The sequence below is a fragment of the Opisthorchis viverrini genome, assembly GCF_000715545.1.
Source record: "Opisthorchis viverrini unplaced genomic scaffold opera_v5_627, whole genome shotgun sequence".
In the NCBI taxonomy this organism is placed as follows: Eukaryota; Metazoa; Platyhelminthes; class Trematoda; order Opisthorchiida; family Opisthorchiidae; genus Opisthorchis; species Opisthorchis viverrini.
The window spans coordinates 12,059-34,992 of NW_008752284.1; the positions used below are offsets into that span (position 1 = coordinate 12,059).

Below are 22,934 nucleotides of genomic sequence, written 5' to 3' on the forward strand. Positions count from 1 at the left end.
AAATACAGAAATCCAAATCAATTTCTCGCTGGAACAAAATCAATAGGATGCCAGCTACTACGCGAAGCCCGTTCGCAGACTCCGTTTGCTGTTCACTACTGTCTGAAGTGCACGGGCGCTTAACGAAATGAGTCATGTTTGTGCTAGAAAACGCCAAAAATTACTCATGTGCACCCAGTGTTGGAAGTAGGTTGCGCAAATGAACAGTCATTGAACATGGTGATCAAAACGGCACATCATATCCTGGTTTGGTTAAACTTTGTACCGCATACCTCTTAGATATTTGGCGGACAGTTTTTTTTCCACTATCGCCACGCATGAGTAATGGAAAGTGTAATTCACACGAGGCGCACAGTATAAATTCCAGGCATATGAAGCTTCAAGTAAACCTGAACATGATGCGTCGTTGTTCGCTTCTATTTGAGTTCTTGTTCTGCATCAATCACCTTGCACGTTTGAACGCCGTCAGTGTCCACAATTGGTCGTCCAAATTTAACAACAATCCGTCAAAGAACTGGGTTGTCCTTGTGGCTGGTACCAATACCTGGAGAAATTATCGACATCAAGTAGGTGTCCGTTGACTTTCACTGTTTTGAGACTAAAGGTTTCATCCAACTCCCGTAAGTGTGGGTTTCCAAGGTGGAAATTTGAACTAAGGTACCCCAGTCAGCTGTGTCCCACCTAGTTTTCTCCTTGGCTGTGACATTTCACTCGAGAAGGCGGTTCATAGAAGCCACGACTAATGGACACATTAATGGACACGCATTGCATATCTTGTGTCGGTGTTCGTCAGTATTTCCATGTCATGCAGAGATATTTTGCTTTGGGTGGTTCGATTCACCGGTCATTACTAACTTCCATACCGTGATTCACGTTTGCAGGAAACCGACATCGTTATGTTAGGTGGAATCACTAACTGTGAGTGGAAGGTTTGTTTCGCATAAACACAAGAGTACACCCACGGCCCCCACGTTGATCAAGCCAAGCCACCACATTTACCCTTTCTTTGTAGCCTCATTGTGTTACCGATGCGCTCTCAGACACCGCGGTACCTCAGACCCAGTTAACTTGATGACCGAACCAGGTGTCAGAAATCTCAAAGAAGTCAACTGTCGTCGCAACGAAATTAGTTGCTACCCCGAACAGATTTATTCTATCGCTAGTCAATGTGAGCAAATAATTGTATACTACTTGGTACGATGAAGGCGTCCGAATTTGATTAGAAATATGGAACGCCACTTTGATTAAATTTGTTCGTTCGTTTCTGACGGATTTGCATGTGAATCGCATGGAAGATGTCACACGTTTCGCATGCTCCTGCACTCAATCCCAATATTCACTTAGTAATATTTTATTGCCGCTATATTTTGCTGCAACCTTATTATTTGTCAAGTGAAGAAACGAATGTTGTTACGACTGGAAGCTGTGTTCCACACAAGACTTTCAGGACTGGAATGCTGCTTCCTGGTCATGACCATGTCTTTAAATTTCTTCGTGGCTTGACTTGATTAAGCTCAGAAAACATTCAGTTCTCAACGGAAGCCACGCGGAAATCATTGAAAATAGCAACAATTGCTTCCGGATCATGCAGATGACAGCGAGCTGAAACACGCAAGTGGTGCAGTTCAGCAACCGTAGTGAGAATTTAAATCCTCATTACGAAGAAACCGATGGCGAACCCAGTGCAAAACCATGCTGTGCAACTTGTTTCAGAGTGCATGCAATAAAGAGTGACAGGCAACCGGAAAAAAATATTTAAAGCGTTTTAAGCTGTGGCAACCCATTTGACCGCAGATGTTGCAGCTGACGACAATGGGAGGCGAACCTTAGTTAGTTATAAGAAGGGATCTATATGGATATCTCTAGCACCAGGATGAGGGAAGTGAAAATACCGAATATATGAAAGAGAATCAAGAAAGGCCACAACAAAAGCCTTTTCCGATTACGTGACCTGTGGTACAGAGCAGACAACGTCATCGGTTTGTTGACACCACTCGAGGCCGGTGCGACATGATATTATTTGTGAGCGTGCAATCCATGCTTGAAACCAGGCTGTGATGCTGCCACGGTAACGAGGAATGTCCTTCATCTTGAAGTCGTTTGTTATCAAACATCAACTTAACAGCCATGAACTATTGGACAGGAAAGTAAGCATCTCACTTGCACATAAGTTTTTAAATCCGAGCATTCTCAAAATTTGTCTTCAGCTTCCATGCGTATTCATTTGATATCATGCTCTTAAAGCGGTTCCACAAGTTTCTTAACAAACTTCACCTTTCATTAAACGCTTGAGCGGAACTTGGAAAAGACAGCAGGGTGTTCGCATGTGTCATCAGTAGTATGCGCCTGTACACCGGGACACCCGGACATAGAAGGGAGGCCATTTAGTGTCCGCGATTAAGTCATTTATTCCGAAAGCCCATTTACACTTGTACATTCTCAAAATGGTGGTACATGGTGCAGGCATTCAGAGGAACTTAAATTCTTAAACCGAATTCATATGGATTACGTCAAACCCCAACCTGGAGGACTTCTACCCATAAACCAACCTGGTATGGGAGGGTCTGTGAGTGGCCGATATACACTGCTCAGTGGGTGATTTAGACGCACAAACCGTCAGGCCTCTGTGAGGTCCAATCTCTGTCTCTGACAGCCCCGGTTACAGTAGATTTTTAGTTCGAGTGACAATACTGGCAACGAGCAAACAGAAACAATTTACGAGGTTCTTTCAGGATTTGATTTCACTTAGAATGGATTTGCATGAAATATATTCCAAGTGCAAGGGTGTTATCCGTGGTACCGAGGTGATCGTAGTTGGTGAAGATATGACGAACCTTGTTCACCTGGTTGCCTAGCTGTCAAGGGCGGACACATTCGAGAAGGCCCTCCAAGAATACACACTCATACAGCGTATGAAATGATTGGGACTGCGAACATTTGCCTGTTTTCTTCTTTTCAGCCCCGAGACGGACAGATTTTGGTTCTTAAACTGACTGACAAAAACCCATAAACACAATCTGAACAAGCATTTTCATACAACTTGATTGGCGCGCGTTTGGAATCAACATATAGAACGCCACTCTGATTAAAATGGTTCGTCCACTGGAGCATCATTTATTTGAGGGGGTTGAGGATCGTATTGAAAATTTTGCACATAATTTGTTCGTCTGTATCATTTCTTAAGATTCAGTAGGTAATATTTTATTGCCACTGAGTTTCACCCCAATGTGATTATTTATCTAGTGCACAAGCGATCTAGAGATTCGGACGTATTTTCAAAGTCCAGGGATACTCCGGTGCACAGGTTCTGACACTTGGCCGAATGTGGAACTGTGATCAACAAAAGTCCTTCCGAACTAGAATCATGCTCCCTGTTCTTGGAATAATGCATCTCAATACTTTTGGGAAAACTGATACCCCATCAAGTAGGGTTATCCTACACACCCTGCTTGCTCTCTTTGACCTCCATGCATCACTCTGCCAGTTTTCTTAATGCGCGTCTCATTTGTGTTCTCATTCAGGCTGACGTTTTCCACGCGTATCAAATCGTGCGTAAAAACAACGTTCCAGCGGAGAATATAATTACCTTCGCCTATGACGATATTGCAAACAAGCCCAGGTAAATATCACGTACAAATTCTCCCATCAGATGACAACTACAATGTTCAAAACGCGTTTCGTTGTTTGACTTTGAAACGTCTCATTGTTGAGCCATACGTCTCGAAGATGTAAATCATGAATAAAATTTTGGGTGCACTGATTATGAATTTGCGTGATTGACGTGAGATGTGTTATCAATTTTCTCTTCGTTCATGGCTTATCATGACTGGAAACGCCGCAGAACCCCGATAAAATCAGCACAGTCGAAGGTTTGGAGCGGATATTAAACAGATAATCTAGTACGCTTAATATTTTGTACCACAGTCGATTGCCTGTATAAGTGGAGGAAACTTTCTGAAGACAGAATGTTTGATCTCGCCTGCGGGTGCTAAATAATCGTATGTGGTTCATTGCCCGATCGAATTTCACTTAAGGGCACTGGATGAGGAGATGCTCCCAAACTCTACCACTGGTGGTGTTTCAACGTAAATTTACCTAAGAAAATTACCCTTTCACATCACATTTGTAATTTTGTTTGTTGTGCCACCTATTGGGAACATCGTAGGGTACCTAACTTATTTTTGCCTAAAGGATTATTAGTTAATCGTCGAATGTGTGACAGAAGGTTCACAAATTGTCGTGAAAATTTATTCCAAGACAAGCCCGGGAAACAACTTCCAACATAATTTATTAGACTTCGTTTTTTCTTTCCGATCTACCTGTAAATTTCTCCCATAAAACCCACTGCCACTTTACATTCTTTCATTCCAGAAATCCGTTTAAAGGCAAAGTGTTCCATGACTACTTGTACGAAGATATCTACCAGGGTGTGGAAATTGACTATCGTGGAAAAGTATGTGCGAGTACCGGTGCAAATGATTTTCTGCATCAGGTTACCGTGGAACACAAGGAGCAAGTAAAACGACACTCCGTATCAAAACAGAATACAAACCGTAGGACAGACTAATCAGTTTTACTATATTGCATCATGGTAAATATACTTGAAAGAACACTAGTTATGAGGTCTTGGAGAACCCTCAGGCAGCCCATGTTCGAGTTCCACCTTCTGATTTTGGCCTATCAATTAGGCGAGCGTTCTTGTCATAAAACCATCAAACGTGCACGGCGACCATCAGTGCACGAATAGTGTTCTCCGGGGAAAATCATGTGATATCTCGGATGCTGCACCAACCAAACCAAGCAGCGGGTCCAAGAGCAAATTCAGCTAGAGGATATCGTAAATCAGACCATCCACTCTGATTCAGTTGAGTGCTGATGAGTGGTACGCACTTCAAGATAGCGGGTAATTGTATTCCTCAGCTACTGAGGTAATGCTTCCAGGTGGTCCATGTTCAAATGAACTGCTAACACTGGGTTTGGCAAACAGCCCAACAATTGCATACTTCGGTTTTCATCATACAGCGATAATCGTGGAATTAATGAGTGAAGATAGTGAGCAGATCGTAGATTTCAATTATCTATTGGGCTGAAAGTGGATGGGTGCTGGGAATAGAATCAGTGTGGAGAATGTTACTGTCACGGGAATAATTGGTCATGCGTGTTCATCTGTTTTAGGATGTCACACGGGATAACTTCGTGAAAGTATTAAAAGGCGATGAGAAACTTGCAGCCAATAAGAAGAAGGTGCTTAAAAGGTGAGTTTTCGTGAAAGCGGATATTGTCGATGCACTTGCAGATCACAACTGGAATTCTAGTGTTCCAAGTCAGACTTTTGACGAAATGCGCGTTTAGTATTATCGTAAGTAACTTGCTACATTGTCTGTTTAAGTGAAGCTCCTCGAATTGACTCAAATAGATTTGCCTCACTTTAAGGAAAGCTCGGTTTTTACAATGTCAGACTATGCGTTATTATTATATAATGGGCATAGGTCAGGTATACACTGCTTCGATTTACAATTGCGGCGCAATCCGTAATGACCCACGCTTTGTCCGCGTTTTTTGAGTAACCGATGCTTCCATTGGGAGGCCCTGGGATGGATGATTACATATATATTCTCAGCTCCCGCACGCCCATTTGAGTTGAAACTTTTTAACAACACTGATTAATAAACCTTCTTCAAAAGCTTCATGCTGGTTTGTTGTCTGCTGTCATTCTGCTTCCCACTTCCGTAAACTTTGTGCCTTGTTTTCGTTTTGGTCACCATTCCAGAGCAACGGTCTGGTACCTGTTCATATAGGCCTTACTCTGAGGTTTCGCCAGTTCTGAAAATAGCTTGAAGTGGGGAGTTCCCGCATTCACCCTCTGTTTGAAATACACACATTTCTGAATTCATCCGCAAAGCATTATTTGGTCAGTAGCACTATATTGACTGTCGCCTAGAGTATGAAATGTTTCGAAATAAAAATCGTCCAGCCCGCCGGGTGCCCTCTTGATCAAAGACAAGCAATCAGAACCTATCCAGATCAGTTTCATATGAAAATATATGGCCTCTTGGATATCCCGTTTCAGAATGTAGGTTCGGCTCTCGTGTTAATATTTTCATGCACAGATACAATCATGCTAGTTGGAGTATGATTTCGAAAGGGCTGAGCGTTACCGTTTCAATGGCACGACGATAAAACTAACTGAAGTATAAAACTGCCTCCAATCACTTTCATGCATTCAAAACCATAGGACCTACTATAACACGTGATGCAACAATAAAACAACGGACGTCCAAAAATCAATTTTTCACTCCCACATTCAAGCGGCCTCCCAAAAAGCAGAGCAGTCAAAGTAAATTTGACTACCGATTATATCCAGTAGCGTGGGCAAATCAGTATGCAGACCGGTGTGTTCGCTATCATTTTAATTCTGCCGTTTTTTTGTTGTGCTTTGGTTGCGCCACCCAACAATCTCCTCTTCAAGACCAACTTAACTTTTCTGCCTACTTGCAGCGGTCCTGATGACAACGTGTTCATCTTCTATTCTGGGCATGGTGGAGTTTCCTTTCTTACCTTGTTGGCAGATGAAGTAAGTTTAGTAAATTTTGGTATTCACTATATTTTTCCAATAGGAATCTAAATGAAGGACGGATTGGAGAGGCTTTGATAAACATATGCTGGCATAATCGATTATTCTTTATAAAAGAGAGTGTATATTTAAAATTGGCCTACATATCAACCGGGAAATGGAAAAAGAAGCTACGAGGTTCGGATGTCTATCTCAAAGGTGATATCCCCAGCAATTCAAATTTAGTAGGCCTCGTCTAGCTGCTTTAAATGGTAGCGTCAATATTTCGTTTCACTATGATTAGGTTGCTCAAATCACGTGATTTCGGGGTTGATCCATCTAGACTTCTGAGCAAACGTAGTTATCATAAACCAAGAAGCTGGTCGTATACGATCACTCACGACGAACTTGTCAGCTAAAGTCTTCTTGACAAAACGACGTACTCCATTTTACCTTTAGAGAAACTGTGCGAACCATTGGTAGTAAAAAAAGTTTTCGTAGTTCTTCATGGGAAAGAAATCTGTGTGGAAAACACGGGAAGGAATGTACAGCGGTTCCATCCTCAATGGGATCCATCAGTGGTGCGTTTAGTGATTGCAATATTAAACGGTTCGGCCACGGGAAGACAAAGGACAGCCTGATTTGTCCGCAATTGATCAGGACACAGCGTCACCCATTCTTCAATCAAGGGATCAGCACCATTGATGACTGACTGCTCGAGTGGCAACTTCTCAAATGAAGATAATTTATCTGTCTTTTGAATTGGTGCTGTACATGGATGCTTGCTACTCTGGCTCTTTGTTTCAAAATATTCTTCCGCGAAAAGTGGGAAGTAAGTAGACAAAATTTTTGGCTGGCTGGCTTGCAGATCCTGAGTAATGGCGCTCAGAATGTCCTTCATATATGGTTAAAATACTGCACTTACCAATACAACAAATCGAATTTCCACACATGTTTCCTCCTCGTTTTCCTCGCAAGTAAGCAATTTCGGCCTCTACTGAACAAGCGTTTAACCGGGGGTTGCACAAAATTCAGCTTTAAATGATTGTCATCGCTTCTCCTGATGAATTAGTTGCATATGGGTTGAGGAAATCGTTGTGTAACCCGCACAACACCTGTGATATTTTGGTTTCCCTGTCCGGGATGAACAGATAAAAATTATACACACGGTCATTCTGTGTTGCTTTGCTACAATCAACTAACTGTAACGAGCCCGCTTCTAGTTGTTCTAAAGGCGAACGCATTTGTTTCCGATTAGGCGCCACCGAGCTGCTCTGATGTTTGGGTTGGCGTAAGCGTGGTGCAAAAATTCAATCCCATCCCATGAGCAGAAATTGCATTCTTTACATAACTCCCCAGAAGCGCTGCTTAACCGTCTTAGAACTTTGTTAAGAACCATCATCATTGAGCATTTCTTGAATCTCTAGGGTGAGTTAAACCTGAAAATGTGATGTTATTTTCACCCTGTCGATCAACCATGGACAGCTGTTTATCAGCACCATACGGCGTTCAACGCCACAAACCCTGTGGTCACCTATTAAAATCATCTTGTGCGCGCTGGCTGGCTCGTTGTTTGGCGGAGATTTACTTTGAATTCTCATGAGATTTCTAAATATCAATGTTTTCTGAGCTAATTCTTATGAGCTTAAAGGGGGTAGTGCTATAAATTCCCATGCAAAGAGCCCTAGAGCTTGTCACAAAATCTGGATGCTTTAATATCCTTTAAATGAGGTCAAAAGGATTCAAAGGACTTGAATTCCTATTTCAAATACGAGCACATGCTGAAGGCATATAGGATGCTCTTGTCTAAATATCCTAGTCGGAAAAACACTGCCAGATGTTTGCATTGTTAAACGGTGCTTTGACGTTTCCTGAAATTGGTTAAAATGCTGCACTTGCCAATACAACAAAACAAATTTCCAAGCTCGGTTAATCCTTTTCTTGTTTGCGATCCTTGTGAAGAAGTAATTTTCTGGTTGTAGTCAACAACCATTTAGCCGATAATTGCACAACATTCAGCCTTGAATGATTGTTATCGCTTCTGCTGATGAAATAGTTGCATATCGATGGGGAAAATCATTGCGTAACCCGCATAACACCTGTGATATTTTTGTGTCGCTGTCCAGCAATCACCATTGCAGGTGGATACCATCTTTGTGGATTGTGAATGGATCGTGGCTATTTTATAAAATTTACACTTCAACCCTTCAAACGACAGGTTAGACTCTTACATGGGATCAAAAATACAGATTATACGTTCACATACTGACTGTTTTTACGAGCCGATCAAACCGAACCCAGGGAACTGTCTCGTTCATGAGAGTGTTCGGCCAGTCCATTCGGTCTGAGTTCAAGTTAGAATCAGGTTATATGGAAAGTCGAGGTCTTCGCTTACCTGATTCGCCGGAGGAGGCGTGAAAGCCATGAAATCTGACAACGAGTTGTTATAGACCGTCTGAGAATTGGGTCAGTTCAGATTTCATGTAGATTCATAATTTCTTCGAATCACAGGATCAGTTTACCAATAATTTGCTTCACTATTTTACGCATATTTGATGGTGACCTATACGATCCTTTGTCTGCAGTCTACGTGACAACATCAGCCAAGGAAACTGAACAATCCTGGTCTATTTTTTGTGACGACACGGATATCGATGTTTGTCTAGCGAGCGAATACGCGTACGCCTGGATCGGAGATTCGGAATACGTAAGTATTAGCAAAAAACCGTTGCAGATAAGCCCATCGTTTGTGGAAGGATAATCCGGTGGTGGTCAGGAGCCAGTGGTAGACCACTTGGTAATAAAAGCCACTCATTCGTTCAGTTCTAATGTTTTAGCTATAATCTCTTATTAAATATAAATATTTGGATGAGGGTGGGGCCAGTTATCTTCTGGAGTCTGCAAATACTATTGACGTTTGTGAAAACTCAGGCTGATGTTTTGGATTGTCTTCTGGAACTCGTTTGTTATGCGCCGAGCAGATGTGTGATTTTAATCTCATCCCCCAATTGTCTAGCACGTTGATGCTTACGCCTATCCAGCTATCATTCTGGTAAGGAAAATTTCGCAGGTTGTCGTTTACTCGGCAACATAGACTTCAACTGCTCCGCCAAATTGAACTTGTCCACTCATCCCAAAATTCAACCTCCGAATACAAATCGAACATATGGTGCCACAAAATTCGATGTGTCAGCTCCGATTTAGTATAAATTGAATCGAGCTTGGCAAAGGTTTTCATTTGGCCTGCAACCTACTCAGCAGTAATTTCCTTCAATTGTGCGGCGCCCTTTGTGAGGCAGGTTATAAATGTTTTATAGACATTTCAGCTCGCAAATGACTACTGACCACTTCCACAAACATCGCCAACGGCGCCATCACCAATTTGGGCATGAAAAAGATTTAGTTGAATTCAGCAATCATGACCGCCCGGTGACCCCAAAATAAGGAAAGCATTAGTTTGATATCTAAGCTTTCTCACTATTCTCACGATCACGCAAACCACTGATTTTGCGGAGGTATGAAGAGGTATGCATGGGGGTGTGAAAGTGTCTATCAAAATCTGGGTGCCAACGGTGTACCTCGGAGACTGCATGAGTGCCACCGTGTTTGGGTATTTTTTCAGAAATTGTGTACTTGAATAAATGTTAGTAGACTTCTTGTTGTCATTTTTAATTCAGGTCGCCTGAGTGAGTGTCTAGGGCTGCCGGGGCATCGGAATCATTGTGGTAGTCCGGCACCAAGATTTTCCTCACCCATTTTAATTCTTGTCTTTGGAATCGGACTATAAATGGATTTCGAATGCGCGCAGGGAATCGCCAGTGTTGAATGCGGATACTGATAAAGATGGCGTGGGTGATCATATTGATGATGATGGTAACAATGGATCTCATGAACGCCATGGTCTCAATAAATCTGTCAAAATAAACCACGAAACGAAGTTGGTCGGATAGACATTCACTCGGGATTTAGGTCATCGTTAATCGATTTCTCACATATCTCGATTCATCACAAATGAATGACATTTATTGGCCACCCTAGCAGACGATACTTTGTTCAAAATATGCATCCGGCATTGCAAAACAAGTTGGCTGAGCTATGCAGTACGTATGTTTAGTTACTAACTGCCGAGAAGGGTGCTGTATTCCATGCCCAGTCCGGAGTGTCATAAACCTAGAGATGAACAGAACTTGACATGACAATAGGGAGCTAAAGATTCTATGAAAAGTTTGAATACTATTGGTGTTTTTCGGCTGTCCGAATGGGGTCAACTTGACACTCCCAGTGCTTGGCTAGAGACACCGAATGATATGGCAACCCAGAGTTTTCATCGACGTCCATGCTGTTTGATGCTGTTTCCATTCCTGTTCCATTACCCTACCTTTTCCTGCTACACATGAATTAGAATGCGTGTACGGCAAGAACACCAAACCGCTTGGCGGAAGCTTCAACGTGCAATTCAGGTTTGCATTTTGTTTTTCTTATTCCACTGATTCCCAACCAAAAACTGAAAGCGCGACAAATGTGGACTTTATTTAAGACACGAGTTATGTAGTAGAGTATTGGTGTTGCAAATACATGGGAGCAAATAAATCGTAATCAGCCCTGCATTTTAGCGGTCTTTTCATGATGCTACCCAAAACTCAAACGTGGTTCTTTTTGGTGGGCTAGATGACTTCCATAGTCTACCTTTAATCCCCCATAACCATTCTTAACGCATCTTTCAGTTTGGTCACATCGTCATGGAAACGTTTCGCGACTTCGTCAGGGACGTGATGACCCACCGTAAGCCAACTCTTAAGGGCTTGTCTAAAGGGATGAGCTCATGTGTTTTCAGGCAGTATTCGATCAATTCCGGACGCACTGCTTCACAATTGAGCAGATAAGTTGACCTCCTGAGGTACGAACACAAGCACTTGCATACATTACCAGCAAATGCATTCATCCCTGGCGTTACATAAGTCGAGCCCAAAACTACGTCTAGATAAATCGCTAGCAGACGACCTCTACGGCAGGAACTTTCGGGCAAATGAGGTAGTCACATCACTAACATCTTCTTTCTGTTCTTGAAATCGGACCTTAATCTCGCAACATCATGTTCATTAGTTGAACAGTTTGTGGGCTACTTTCAGAGCCAGGTAATATCTAAATTCTTTATCACAAAGGCGACCCATGGAACGTGGAAAACTATTTGGGCAGTTCGGAATTTAAAACAACCTGAGATGTTATGAAATAGGACCTCGTATTATTTGGAATTTGCATACGGATATACCAAGATTGACAGCAGCATGAGTGAGCTACCCGAGTTCATTTCTTTACATTCCAACTGAATTCAATTCATAAAGCGAACTACTCAAAAGCTTGCTGAAAATCCTTCGATGGCCCAAGACCGGTTTCGCCCATCTTAAGCTCATCAAGTAGGCGCAGTTCCCGAGTTTTTATCAACCCTATGTTCTACTTGACTTCAGTTCAGCTCAGATCTGTTCAGTTCAGTTCAGACCAGTTCATTTCAGTTCAGCTCAGCTCGGTTCAGTTCATTTCATTTCATTTCAGTTCAGTGCAGTTCTGGTCAGTTCAGTTCACTTCAGTTCATTTCATTTCAGCTCAGTGCAGTTCAGTTATGTTCATTTCAGTTCAGTTCAGTTCACTTCATTTCAGTTCAGTTTTAGTTCAGTTCATTTCAGTTCAGTTCAGTTTAGTTTAGTTTAGCTTAGTTTAGTTTATTTTAGTTTAGTTAGTTTAGTTTAGTTTAGTTTGTTTCAGTTGCGTTCAGTTCAGATCTTTTCAGCTCAGCTCAGTCCAGTTCGGTTCGGTTCCGTTCAGTTCAGTTCATTTCCCTTTAGCTAAGCTGATTTAAGTTCAGTTTTCCAGCTCGTCTGCCAAGTCACTTTGGCGTTCCTGGAAAGGTTTAACCCCTTGAATGGAAGTGACACGGGTCAGTCTTGATGAGGAGGTTCCTTATTCAAGAATGATCTGTGAGTTCAAAACTGCTAGGGAATATAATGAAGTATGATTTGACTAACAATTGTTGTTCAAAACGCAGAATTTTGAAGAACATTCACCGATCAAATTGGCGCTAATATAACCGAATGCTAGAACCATCGGTGCGGTAAAACAGTAGAAGGGCAAGGCTAGTATAATACCCATAACTAAATCCCGCACTTTTAATCAACAACACCGGCCATTGTTACAGAAACCCGTTCGATTCTACCAGTAAGTAGTTTGCTTGAAAGGTCACGGATGCCCGCTGCTGGCGATGTTGTACTCACTAAGGTCCGACCCTCTGGACTGTAGGGTCTCTGCTCTTTTACACGTTTTCGTAGATGCGTAATTCTGCGAGTAATTTCAGTGTTTAAGTTTGATCAAGAACAAACACGCAGCAACACACTTTATTAACGCAACATCTGTCCAAGAGGCATATCAATGCATCGCAGCATTGTTTGTTCTCTTCGCTTTTGAAGTTTTTGCTATGTGGTGTAACATTTGCCTTTTTCAAACTACCGAAGGTATAATAAAAGAATTTGCTTTTGGTCAGTTGCTATCTGTTCTCCATATCCGGAGCAATCGATCGCATAAATCGCTGGACTAATCACCGCTGAATCACGTGTTGTCCTCGTACACAGCTTATTCCCACTTGATTTTTCACCGGAGATTCCTTGAATCTCCAAATATGCCTGACTTACGAATACACTTCAGTGACATATTTCCTGACCACTATGTTCACACAACTGTAAATGGGAACTTCAGAGAAACTGGGGTAGTACTTCCTTGGTGTGGGCGTAAGTGGAACCAAAAAACCCATTCTGTACACAGCATGCCCGGCAAAAAACACAGGCGTTCTACTCGTTCGTCTATTTAATACGATTTGATGTAATAGAGGTGGATGGTTGACCAAAAAGAACATAAACAGTTTCCTGTACTAATTACCAACTTGTATAACTTCAGCGGACTATCAACAAACCAAATCCGTAAAATTTGTTCTCAAGTAGAACACGATTTTTACACAAACTCTGGAACGGCGAATGCCTGAGGAGTACTAAGCAGGGCAAAACCGTATACAGCTTTACTACGTATTTTGTTTCCTAGAGTTCACAGATTTTCGCTCATCTGCTACTTAAATGAAACACTTTGCGTGGTCTAATCTAGCATCATGGGAGTTTATATAAAAGCGCTACGAAATGTCTAGAATTCAGATATGCTGATGCTCACCAACTAATCACAACCGATTACCGACGCATCATCCTCTTGACATTCGGTGTGCCCCACCGACTATCTTCCCAAGTGTTTAGCATAATGACCATTTTCTCTAAAATGCTGAATTATGTTGTTGGACGTTAGGATCAATCGTGGGTGAGCGCACATTCCTGGTCGTTTGGAAGCATTCTTAGTGATAATTACAAACCTGTACTGGACATGTGGGATCCTCAGTCATTGTTATACGTTGCGAAACTTCGGTTTTCCTAGCTGAGATCTTGTTATCTCCCTTCAGGTCCCCGAGGTAGCCCAGCACACAACTAATTTACCAGCGCTATGCAAAGTAGGATACATGACTGAAACCCTCATTGACTCTGTAAACAACGTCTGTTCCTAACGGACACACGTCGCGTTTTGTGAGTTTGCCAAATTAAAATGAATTGCTGGTGGTTACCATCGTGTTTGGCCGTCGTCCATCAAGCTAGGCATTCGAAAATCGTTCGGTTAAGAAACCGCACCTGAGAAACCTTGCGGATTCTCAGACTTTGTGAACTCATCAAGTCACCTTCACAAATCTGACTCATTATTGCACGATAAATGCACAGGACAAACATAGAAAAGCAGATGGCCGACCCAGGTAGAACGGTTTTCGTGTCATCTCTCGATTGAAACAAGTTGCAATTTCAATGTTTAATGTTCCAGTGGTTTAAAACATAATCTGATACTTAGTTGAGGTTGTTTAATAGGCGTGGCGTCATTTGACTAAACTAACAAACTCATTCCGTACTGGAAATTCATTCTGCGTTTTATTAGAGCTGTTAACTCACAGACTGCGATGGAATAAAATGTAGACTACACTATAAAAACAATCCTACACTGCACTGAACTAGGTGATGTTTGGAACTGGGTGGTGGCAGACGACTACGTAACACCAGCACGGAATTCGACGTCATCCGCTAAGTGTTTAGCAATGAAGGAATGGGCAATAAGCAACCCGAGAATCACGGGGTTCCCGTGCCGTTTACTTTTCGTTTTGTGACTTCGTATGAGCAGCAGTTGCACCACTTCCATTTGTCATAAGGAATGTGTTTCATCCACGCATTCCACTAGCACCTTAGGGCATTCAAAACATCAGAGGATGGGCGTCCAGCCAACACCGCAACTGAGGCAGCAATCAGAATTCTTCGGTTACATAGAACTTCACGTATGACTAAAGCAGGTTTTCGCCACCCTCTGGTGGAACATTTCAACTATACCTCGTTTTTATGTAAATGCTGGACTGAACTAAGTGGATTGATACCGTTATATCAAAGGGATTTGGTCACTCATGTGCCAGATGCCAGGAGGAACTCACCGATAAGGGTGCACAATATATTTACTTATTTGCGTGCGAGTGCAAAAGCTACAAAGGCCTCGCGCTATTTGGAGGGCCCTTTTTGGCATTAACCCCGGCACACTTCTGTGGCGTGCATGAGGCCTTATTGGACCTGGCTGAGTTGGTTGAATGATTGGCTGACCCGGATGTTTGCTGGATTTCCTATTCAAATTTTGGTGGAGTTTTACGGCTTGTACACAGTAAACATTTAGAGTACTCCTCCTTCCCTGGGTGGGTCGCGAGTAGCGCACTGATACAAGCTACCGTACAAGCCATTGTCGAGGTAGACGGGAAAAAGTGGTCATGTTTGATTGACACCGGAGCAGGCGTATCGCTGAGGCAAAGAAGGAAACAAGCTGAACACAGACCGTGCGTGCTATCCGCGAGAGCTGTTGGCGGATATCAATTGAAGATTGTAGGACTGCCAACGCACTCAATACGCCTAGGCGACAAGTCCGTGCAGCGCGCTTTCCTGATCAGCCCAGATGTAGAACAGACAATATTAGGAGCTGATTTTCTCAAGTGCACAGATGCCGTAATTGACCTAATGCAGGGAAGGCTGGTGACAACGTTTGGCGCAATCAAGCTTGAAGGTTATCCAGGCACTGTCGTGAGGGAGCTGTGTCCAAAAAACTTCTGTCTTGTAATGTATCGTCAACACGGGCCGTGGTTGGGGAAATTCCGAACTATTTATGGGCGGTGAGGATCCGTTTGGCTTCTTCCCGTGGGTTGAACACGAAATTCCTCTGTCATCAGAACGCTTTCGACCTTATGGCCTCCATTCGTTGCCGCTCAATCGATGGGAGGAGGCCAATAGACAGATTCAGGAGATGTTGAAGAACGGTATGATCGAAGAAGCCAAAAGTTCGTACAATTCCTCAGTTGTTCTTGTAAGGAAGACGAACGGAAAATACAGATTTTGCGTGGATTAACGGCGCTTGAATGAACTGACCGTAAATCGGGTTGTGGCTGTGACTTTGTTGCAGAGATTTTCGATTCCCTCCAGCATTCCAGATACTTTACTGTGTTCGAATTGCGTTGCGGATATTGGCAATACCTATCAAGGAAGAGGACCAGGAGAAAACGGCGTTTACGGTTGGGGATATCTAATACCAATTTAGTCGAATGCCGTTAGGTTTGTCCGGGGCAGCATTCACATTCCGGCGCTTGATGCTTCGTGTAACCAAGGGACCGCAGAATTTTGCCGTGAACGGAAATGATATCGTTGTGTACAGCGAATCGGAACCAGAGCAAGTAGTACAATTGAAGGCCGTGTTGGAGCGCATCCGGGGAGCTGGCCTGCGGATAAATGAAGCGAAGACACAGCTCGCTCGGAGTTCGGTGACACTGCTGGGGCATAAAGTGGGTGCGGGAGAAGTTAGCCCACCGCCCGAAAAATTAGCAAAGATCAAGGAGTGCGCTGTTCCCAATTCAAAGCGGTCTCTACTGCAGTTTCTTGGAAGAGCAGCATACTACAGCCGGTTCGTTGAGGATTTCAGCAAGATCGCTGCGCCACTGTACGATTTGCTCTGTCAAAATCGGAAATTCGAATGGACCGGAGAAGCACATGATGATTTGAGCGTGTCAAAGCACGGATGTTGGATCAGCAACTGACCCTCAAATTTCCCAGAGTCGTAAAGATGTTCATTATTGCAACGGACGCCAGTGATCGCGATATCGGCGCAGTCCTAAAGCAGAGGGATGGAGTTATCGAATATGCCAGTCGCGTCCTGACTAACGCTGAACAGAAGCACTCCACCATTGAGGAGGAATGTTTAGCAATTGTCCGGGCCCTGGATAAGTGGAGACCATATCTGCTTGGGCAAAGGTTTCGTGGGGAAACCGATCACAAACCCCTGGAGTGGATCCGGGAAGCTGGCACGCTGAGCACTCCTGTTGCAAAAGTACGACTCCACAATCCAGCACGTGCCGCAGAAGGAGAACCACTTGGCTAATTTGTTATCATGGCCAGAAGCTGAAGATGAGGTCCCCAAGATCATGATTGGAGCGAATTGTCTAGTCGTCGAAATGGATACCGGAAAATTTGTGCAACTTCAACTGCACGATCCGGTGTCACAAACGGTTGCAGCCGCCTTGTTGAATGGAAGGATCATTGAAAACGGAGAGGGAGACAAGGAATTAGAAGCTTTCCAGGGTCACTTTGATCGGCTGAGGCCGAATGAACCTGGCATAATTTCCTGAAACGCTATCGATTCAGATGTTGTGCTGCCCGTGATACCTCGCGTCTTGAGACGGAATCTCGCCGTTGAATGCCATGGAATGGCACATAGACGGTGCACCAAGACATACGACCCACTTCGAGAGAGGGCCTACTGGCCCGGGATGAGAAGTGAGGTGATGGATTATGTGGTGTCTGTAAGTGTTGCCAACTAATGAAAGCGGATACGACAGATTCGACTCATCGCTTGGAAGACATTCCTGTCTCAGAAACCGGCGAGTTGTGGTCAGTTTACGTCATGGATCCCTTTCCGGTGACAACGAGTGGAAATCAATACATCGTGATAATGATAGAACACCCGTGGATTGACTCTGCGGCCGTGCCTAATCAGCGGGCGACGACAATCAGCGGAGTGGTAATGCATCGCATGCTGGCCAACCATGAGGTGCTAAATTGTTCCTATCTGGGGCCTTGCTTCGAGAGCGAAGAGTTTAGGAATCGTTTGGAGAAGCTGTGTATCAGACGGCTGAGAACGGCACCATACCACGCGGAAACAAATGGCCTGAACGAACGTAATAACCGAACGATCAAGGAGTGTCTTGCGGCCAACGTAGATGACTGGGCAATGAACTTGCCGATGGTGTTGTTAGGTGATCCTGCTCCCACGCAGTCAACCACAGGCAAGTCCCTGTTTATGTTAATGTACGGTCGACATCCGCGCCTCCCGGTTGATCAGGAAATTTGATTGTGGACAGCAACACGCTTGTCTCCGGAGGAGCTAGAGCAAGAAAGAAAGAGAGCTCGAGAAAATTTCACCGCCGTTCAGGAAAGTGATAGGCAGAAAACGGCAAGTAGAAAGGTCCGAATGTTCCCCATAGGCACGAAGGTCAAGTAGAGGGATCACCAGAATCTTAGAAGGAGTGGACTTGGGTCGCGGAAGCCAGAGAGCCGATGACAGGGGCCGTTTGTAGCCACCGACCACCGGGGAGACGTCTATACCATTCAAGATGGTCGACGATCGAAAGTAGAGAATGGGACGCAGCTTCGCAACTGGCATGATACACCTGAAGAGCGGCCGAATAGACCCGCTGCCGAAGCCGAATGACGGAGGGAAATGAAAATCGATGGCATGCAAACGAGCTGTAAGGGGTGGAAGTGTGTAACCGTGATACTACTGACCGGGAGGCATGCGAGTAATATGTGTGGTTCGTCGACTGAAAAAGGGAATTCTGTTGCGGACTTCGCGGGCCACTTTGTAACATTTGCTTGGCTTTGACCGACGAAAGAGTGGAGGCAACGAATCTCTAGGAAGGCTCGTTAGGGGGAAGATCTGTGTCCAGTTTTTGTAACTTAGATGCAGATTAGAGTTCGCTTCCCTGTTCAATGGTCTGTAACTGGTCAGTTGGCATTTTCGAATAAATGACTCCGCTGCGAAGGCCTTCTTCCTTCCAACGACATAACCAGATGAACTTGAAATCCAAAATGCAGCACATGGTAACACGTGGCACGTGTGTATTCCAATTGGCTTATGTATACGACATCAAGAATAATGCACTCAATGCACCCAGGCGACAGAAGCATACAGCAGGAGCGTCTAATCAGACCCGACATAGAGCAGGCAAACTTTGGAGCATATTATGTCAATAGCGCAGATTATGTGGTTGATACAAAGTGGGAAAAGCTATTGACATTTGTCATCTGGGTCTTGGATTATGTGATTGGTGACCCAGACGAACCAAACGACATCCATTTGAATAATCATAGGACATTCTCAAATGTGAGGACCGCATTCTCCCCGTCCTCTGCCTTGACAGATTGTTGTGAACAATCGGAACGCAAGCCCAACAACGTACATTATCTGGAGTGCTGAAGGAATAAAAAATCTCAACAAAAGAAGGGACAGCTACAGCCTGGTTTTCGTCCGTTCCTTCAAACACAGCCAGGAGGTCGGTGACACTGATATTGCACAAAGTTGGCCACGGGCGTTTGGTACACTACCAGAAGAGCCGGAAAAGATCAAGAACCGTGCTGTTCCCAATTCCAAGCAAACTTTGGGGAAGATTCCCTGATGGATGGTATACGGCAGTCCTTTTGTCGAGGATACAACACGATTGCTGTTCAACTGTACGGCATGCTCGGGCAAAATCGAGTATCCGAGTGAATCGGGGCAGCACATGGGGATTTCGAACGCGCCAAAGCGTGGATGCTGGATTAGCAAGCGACCCTCATACTGTCCAGGGTGGACGAGCTGTTCGCGATTGCAAGGGACGCTAGTGATTATTTTGTCGACACATTCCTAAAGCAGAACAATAGAGTTACCGAATAAGCCGGTCTTTTCTTGACTAACGCTGAGGACAAGTATTCGATGAGTAAGAAAGTATGTTTAGCGATTGTTTGGGCCATGGATAAGTTGGGAGCATACCTGATTGAACAAATACTCATATCAAAACCGATCCAAACCCCCAAGAGTGAAATGGAAGAAGTATTGAGAACTGAGATGGAAACAACTAATTGGAACCGCTCTAGAGTTACTCGGATTGGTTAAGTCAGGGTGAATCTGGCATAATTTCTTGGAACGGAACATCACATGATGTTGTGCTGCCCATGACAATACGCGTCCTGAGACGAAGCTGATTGTCAAGTGCCACGTGATGACACACACAGAGGATAGACCAAGGCACACGACTCACTTCGGCCGAGGGCCTAGTGGCCCAAGACGAGTGGTGAGATAGATGATGTGGTGTCATGCAAGTGCTGCCAACTAATGAAAGGTAATAAGACAGGGACAACGCACCCCGTGGAACCGATTGCTGCTTCAGAAATCGCCTACATCTGGACCGTTGAAATAATCTTCCCCCCTCCGGTGACGACCGGCGGAAATCAATACATACCTGTCGCAATTAGTCGATGCGGCATCCGTGTCAAATCAGCGAACATCCTTCATCAGCAGAGTAGTCATGCGTCACATTTTGGCGAACCATGGCATGCCGAAAATGATCCTAACCCATCAGAGGCCTTGATTCGAAAGCGAACAGCTCAAAGGTTAACGAATTTACACTCATTGGCAAACTAATTTGTTTTTTTGGAGAGATACCCTGAAACTAGCTAAATCTCTCGTTTGTGATTTTTTCAAACAACTTAATATGCTGCACCAGGCCGCCCCATGTTTCGGTGGCCACGATATTCGAGATATGTCGTGGTACACGTATATTTGTAGTGCGCTTTTCCCGAGATTGCTGGAAATTCGTCGAAAGCCCACGACCGGTTTTGATCACTTGGGGCTCATCAGGTAGGCGCAGTCCCCGATCAAGGGGTGGCAGGCGGGCCGAAGGTGCGACAGCTGTCAACGATGTTGCTGGCACATCGTGCTTTCATACAACCAACCAAGCGGGCATGGTGATGCATGGTGGACATCCGCGTCTTCTGGTTTATCGGAAAATTGGGTTACGGCGAGTATCACTTGATTATATTTTCATGACAGTCTGTGAATATACAGAAAATTTCGAGAAGCCTAGTTCAAGAAGAAGACGGATAATAGTTTTCTTAAAAACAAGGTGCATGAAGGAGTTTATTCTCCTGTCTCATTTTCGGGAGAACCCCAGTTGGTTTTTTTCTTCGCGGCGAAAGTCTTCCTATATTGACTGGTACATCATTTACGAACTGACTATTTCAAATATTCCGTATACGTGCCGCTGGATACTAAAATGTAGAACGTTGGATCACACTGAAGTCAATGCTCAATATGTTCAGTGCCTCGATCAAGTTCATGTCAAACCTCCAGCTGACGAAATCACGTTTGATGAATCACCAGTAAGTAGCTAAGCTCTGGGAGAGTGCGTGTTGACTTTGTTCATTCTGAACTTCACACTACTCACAAGTTTGCTGAAAATCCTTCAACTGCTCACCACCGGTTTCGTCATTCTTCTTTATCGGTCCCCAGGTTTTCATCAACCTAATATCCTCTATCAACCGAACTTGGACAGATTTTGAGAACTTCGCTCATTTGCACATGAATTCGGTTTTGAAATGGAGACTCAAGTTTGTCTAGTTGAATTGCCTGTTTGTGATGGTACGCTTCAACTGAGTGTTGTGCACAAACCTGCTTAGTGTTTCAGTTGCTCCAATATTTGAGGTACGCAATACGCTGATAATTAGGCGTCGTAGTTGTAAAGTTGCTGAAAACTCTTGGAGAGCCCACGACAGGTTTCACCCTTCTCGGGGCTCCAGTCAAAAACCGAATTCGGTGCAAGTGAGACTGTTTGTCAAAATATTCTTACTCCAAAATATGCCTAATAAAGTTGCACACGTGATAAACGTTTTTCGGACTACCGACCCTTCGTCGGTTGATTAGGTGCTTGAATGAAAATAGTGTGACAAATTGTTTATGTGGAGAGCTAATCACACAACCGATGGGCCGGTCGGGTCTCAACGGTCAAATGTTGAACGCACAAGTTCGGATGACACGGGTCCGGTTCGAAGCTACGTGGAATTTCTTCAGATGAAGACTGCCAATGAATCACGTAAGGGTGAAATGGTCTTGCGGATCTTCCGAACATTTGGCATGAAATGCTTTTACTCACAAGAAGAAATCTCCATAAATATTCGAAAATTCATTACACTATCAAAACCTGGGGACTGAATCTTTTCCCTAATATTGTTGTGGAACGCGCGAGCAGTTGAAACGCCCAATCTGAGGAGAGTCCGAATCCAACGCTTACGTTAACCGAGGAGAAACGCTCAGCAAGAAATTAATTGATTAACCATTTTGTAGCCATCAGATAGCCTGCATGGAACAACTTTGATTATGTCAACTAATAGACCGATTGCGATAATAAAACCTGAAAATGCTCACACTGAACGGGATTTCGCCGAGTACTACCTAGATACTCAGTCGACAACAGGTATTCGCAAGCTGCACGGGTTAAGTCGTATCGAATGTTTACTTTCGATCGTAACTTCGGTTTTACACGTGTTATTGATGTTTGAAAAGCCGCTCAAAATGCCTTCATGTGATAAAGATAATGAATGGGAACGGTCGTTTTACCAATTAAAGCGCAATGCTTTGCGCTTGGAACTGACTAGATACCGTTTCGTATCAAGCGAATTCATCCCAGTTTGGCAATTCAGTGGGTTCTTGCTAGATGCTGGTTTGTTGCAACCAGGATGAAAGTGTCGCAATTCGTACCTCCATCATCAAGTCCTCTTCTAGTGGGTGATTGTACCGACTTTACGGCCTTCCGAAAATCCATAAACCAAATATTCCGGTTAGACAGAAAGCAGATGGAATTGGTTCTCCCCCGCATGAACTGGCCAGACTGTTGGACGGTATTTTAAGGCGCTTCAGCGGGGAATCTAGTGGTAGCTGTTTAATCAGACAACATTTTTGTATGTTTCGATGTGAATTCGGCATGTTCTTATGTGCCAAATTGGGGCTCCTTAGTAATAGCCAAGTGACAGTTACCAGTGAACACCATGTCTGCAGAACGCGCAGAGCATATGGCTGATAAAATAGCGGAAGTCAGAGATGCATGACTGAGTCCCACCCACTTCTTTTTTTGACTCAGTGATTTACACTCAAGAAAAAAGATTAGCTATGAAATCTCCAATACTCCCAACAAAGACAAGATCGGGACCGA

The 22,934-nt window shown here is 43.9% G+C and overlaps 1 protein-coding gene across 1 annotated transcript; it reads left to right on the forward strand.

Annotated features, from left to right (window-relative positions):
- Positions 1-371: 371 nt before the first annotated feature.
- T265_15580 (hypothetical protein) lies at positions 372-9,296 on the forward strand (the record flags this gene model as incomplete). Its single annotated transcript, XM_009178672.1, has 5 exons — positions 372-566; positions 3,522-3,619; positions 4,372-4,453; positions 5,176-5,255; positions 9,065-9,296. Coding segments are annotated over 5 exons (687 nt in total), but the record flags the coding sequence as incomplete, so codon positions are not given.
- Positions 9,297-22,934: the final 13,638 nt, after the last annotated feature.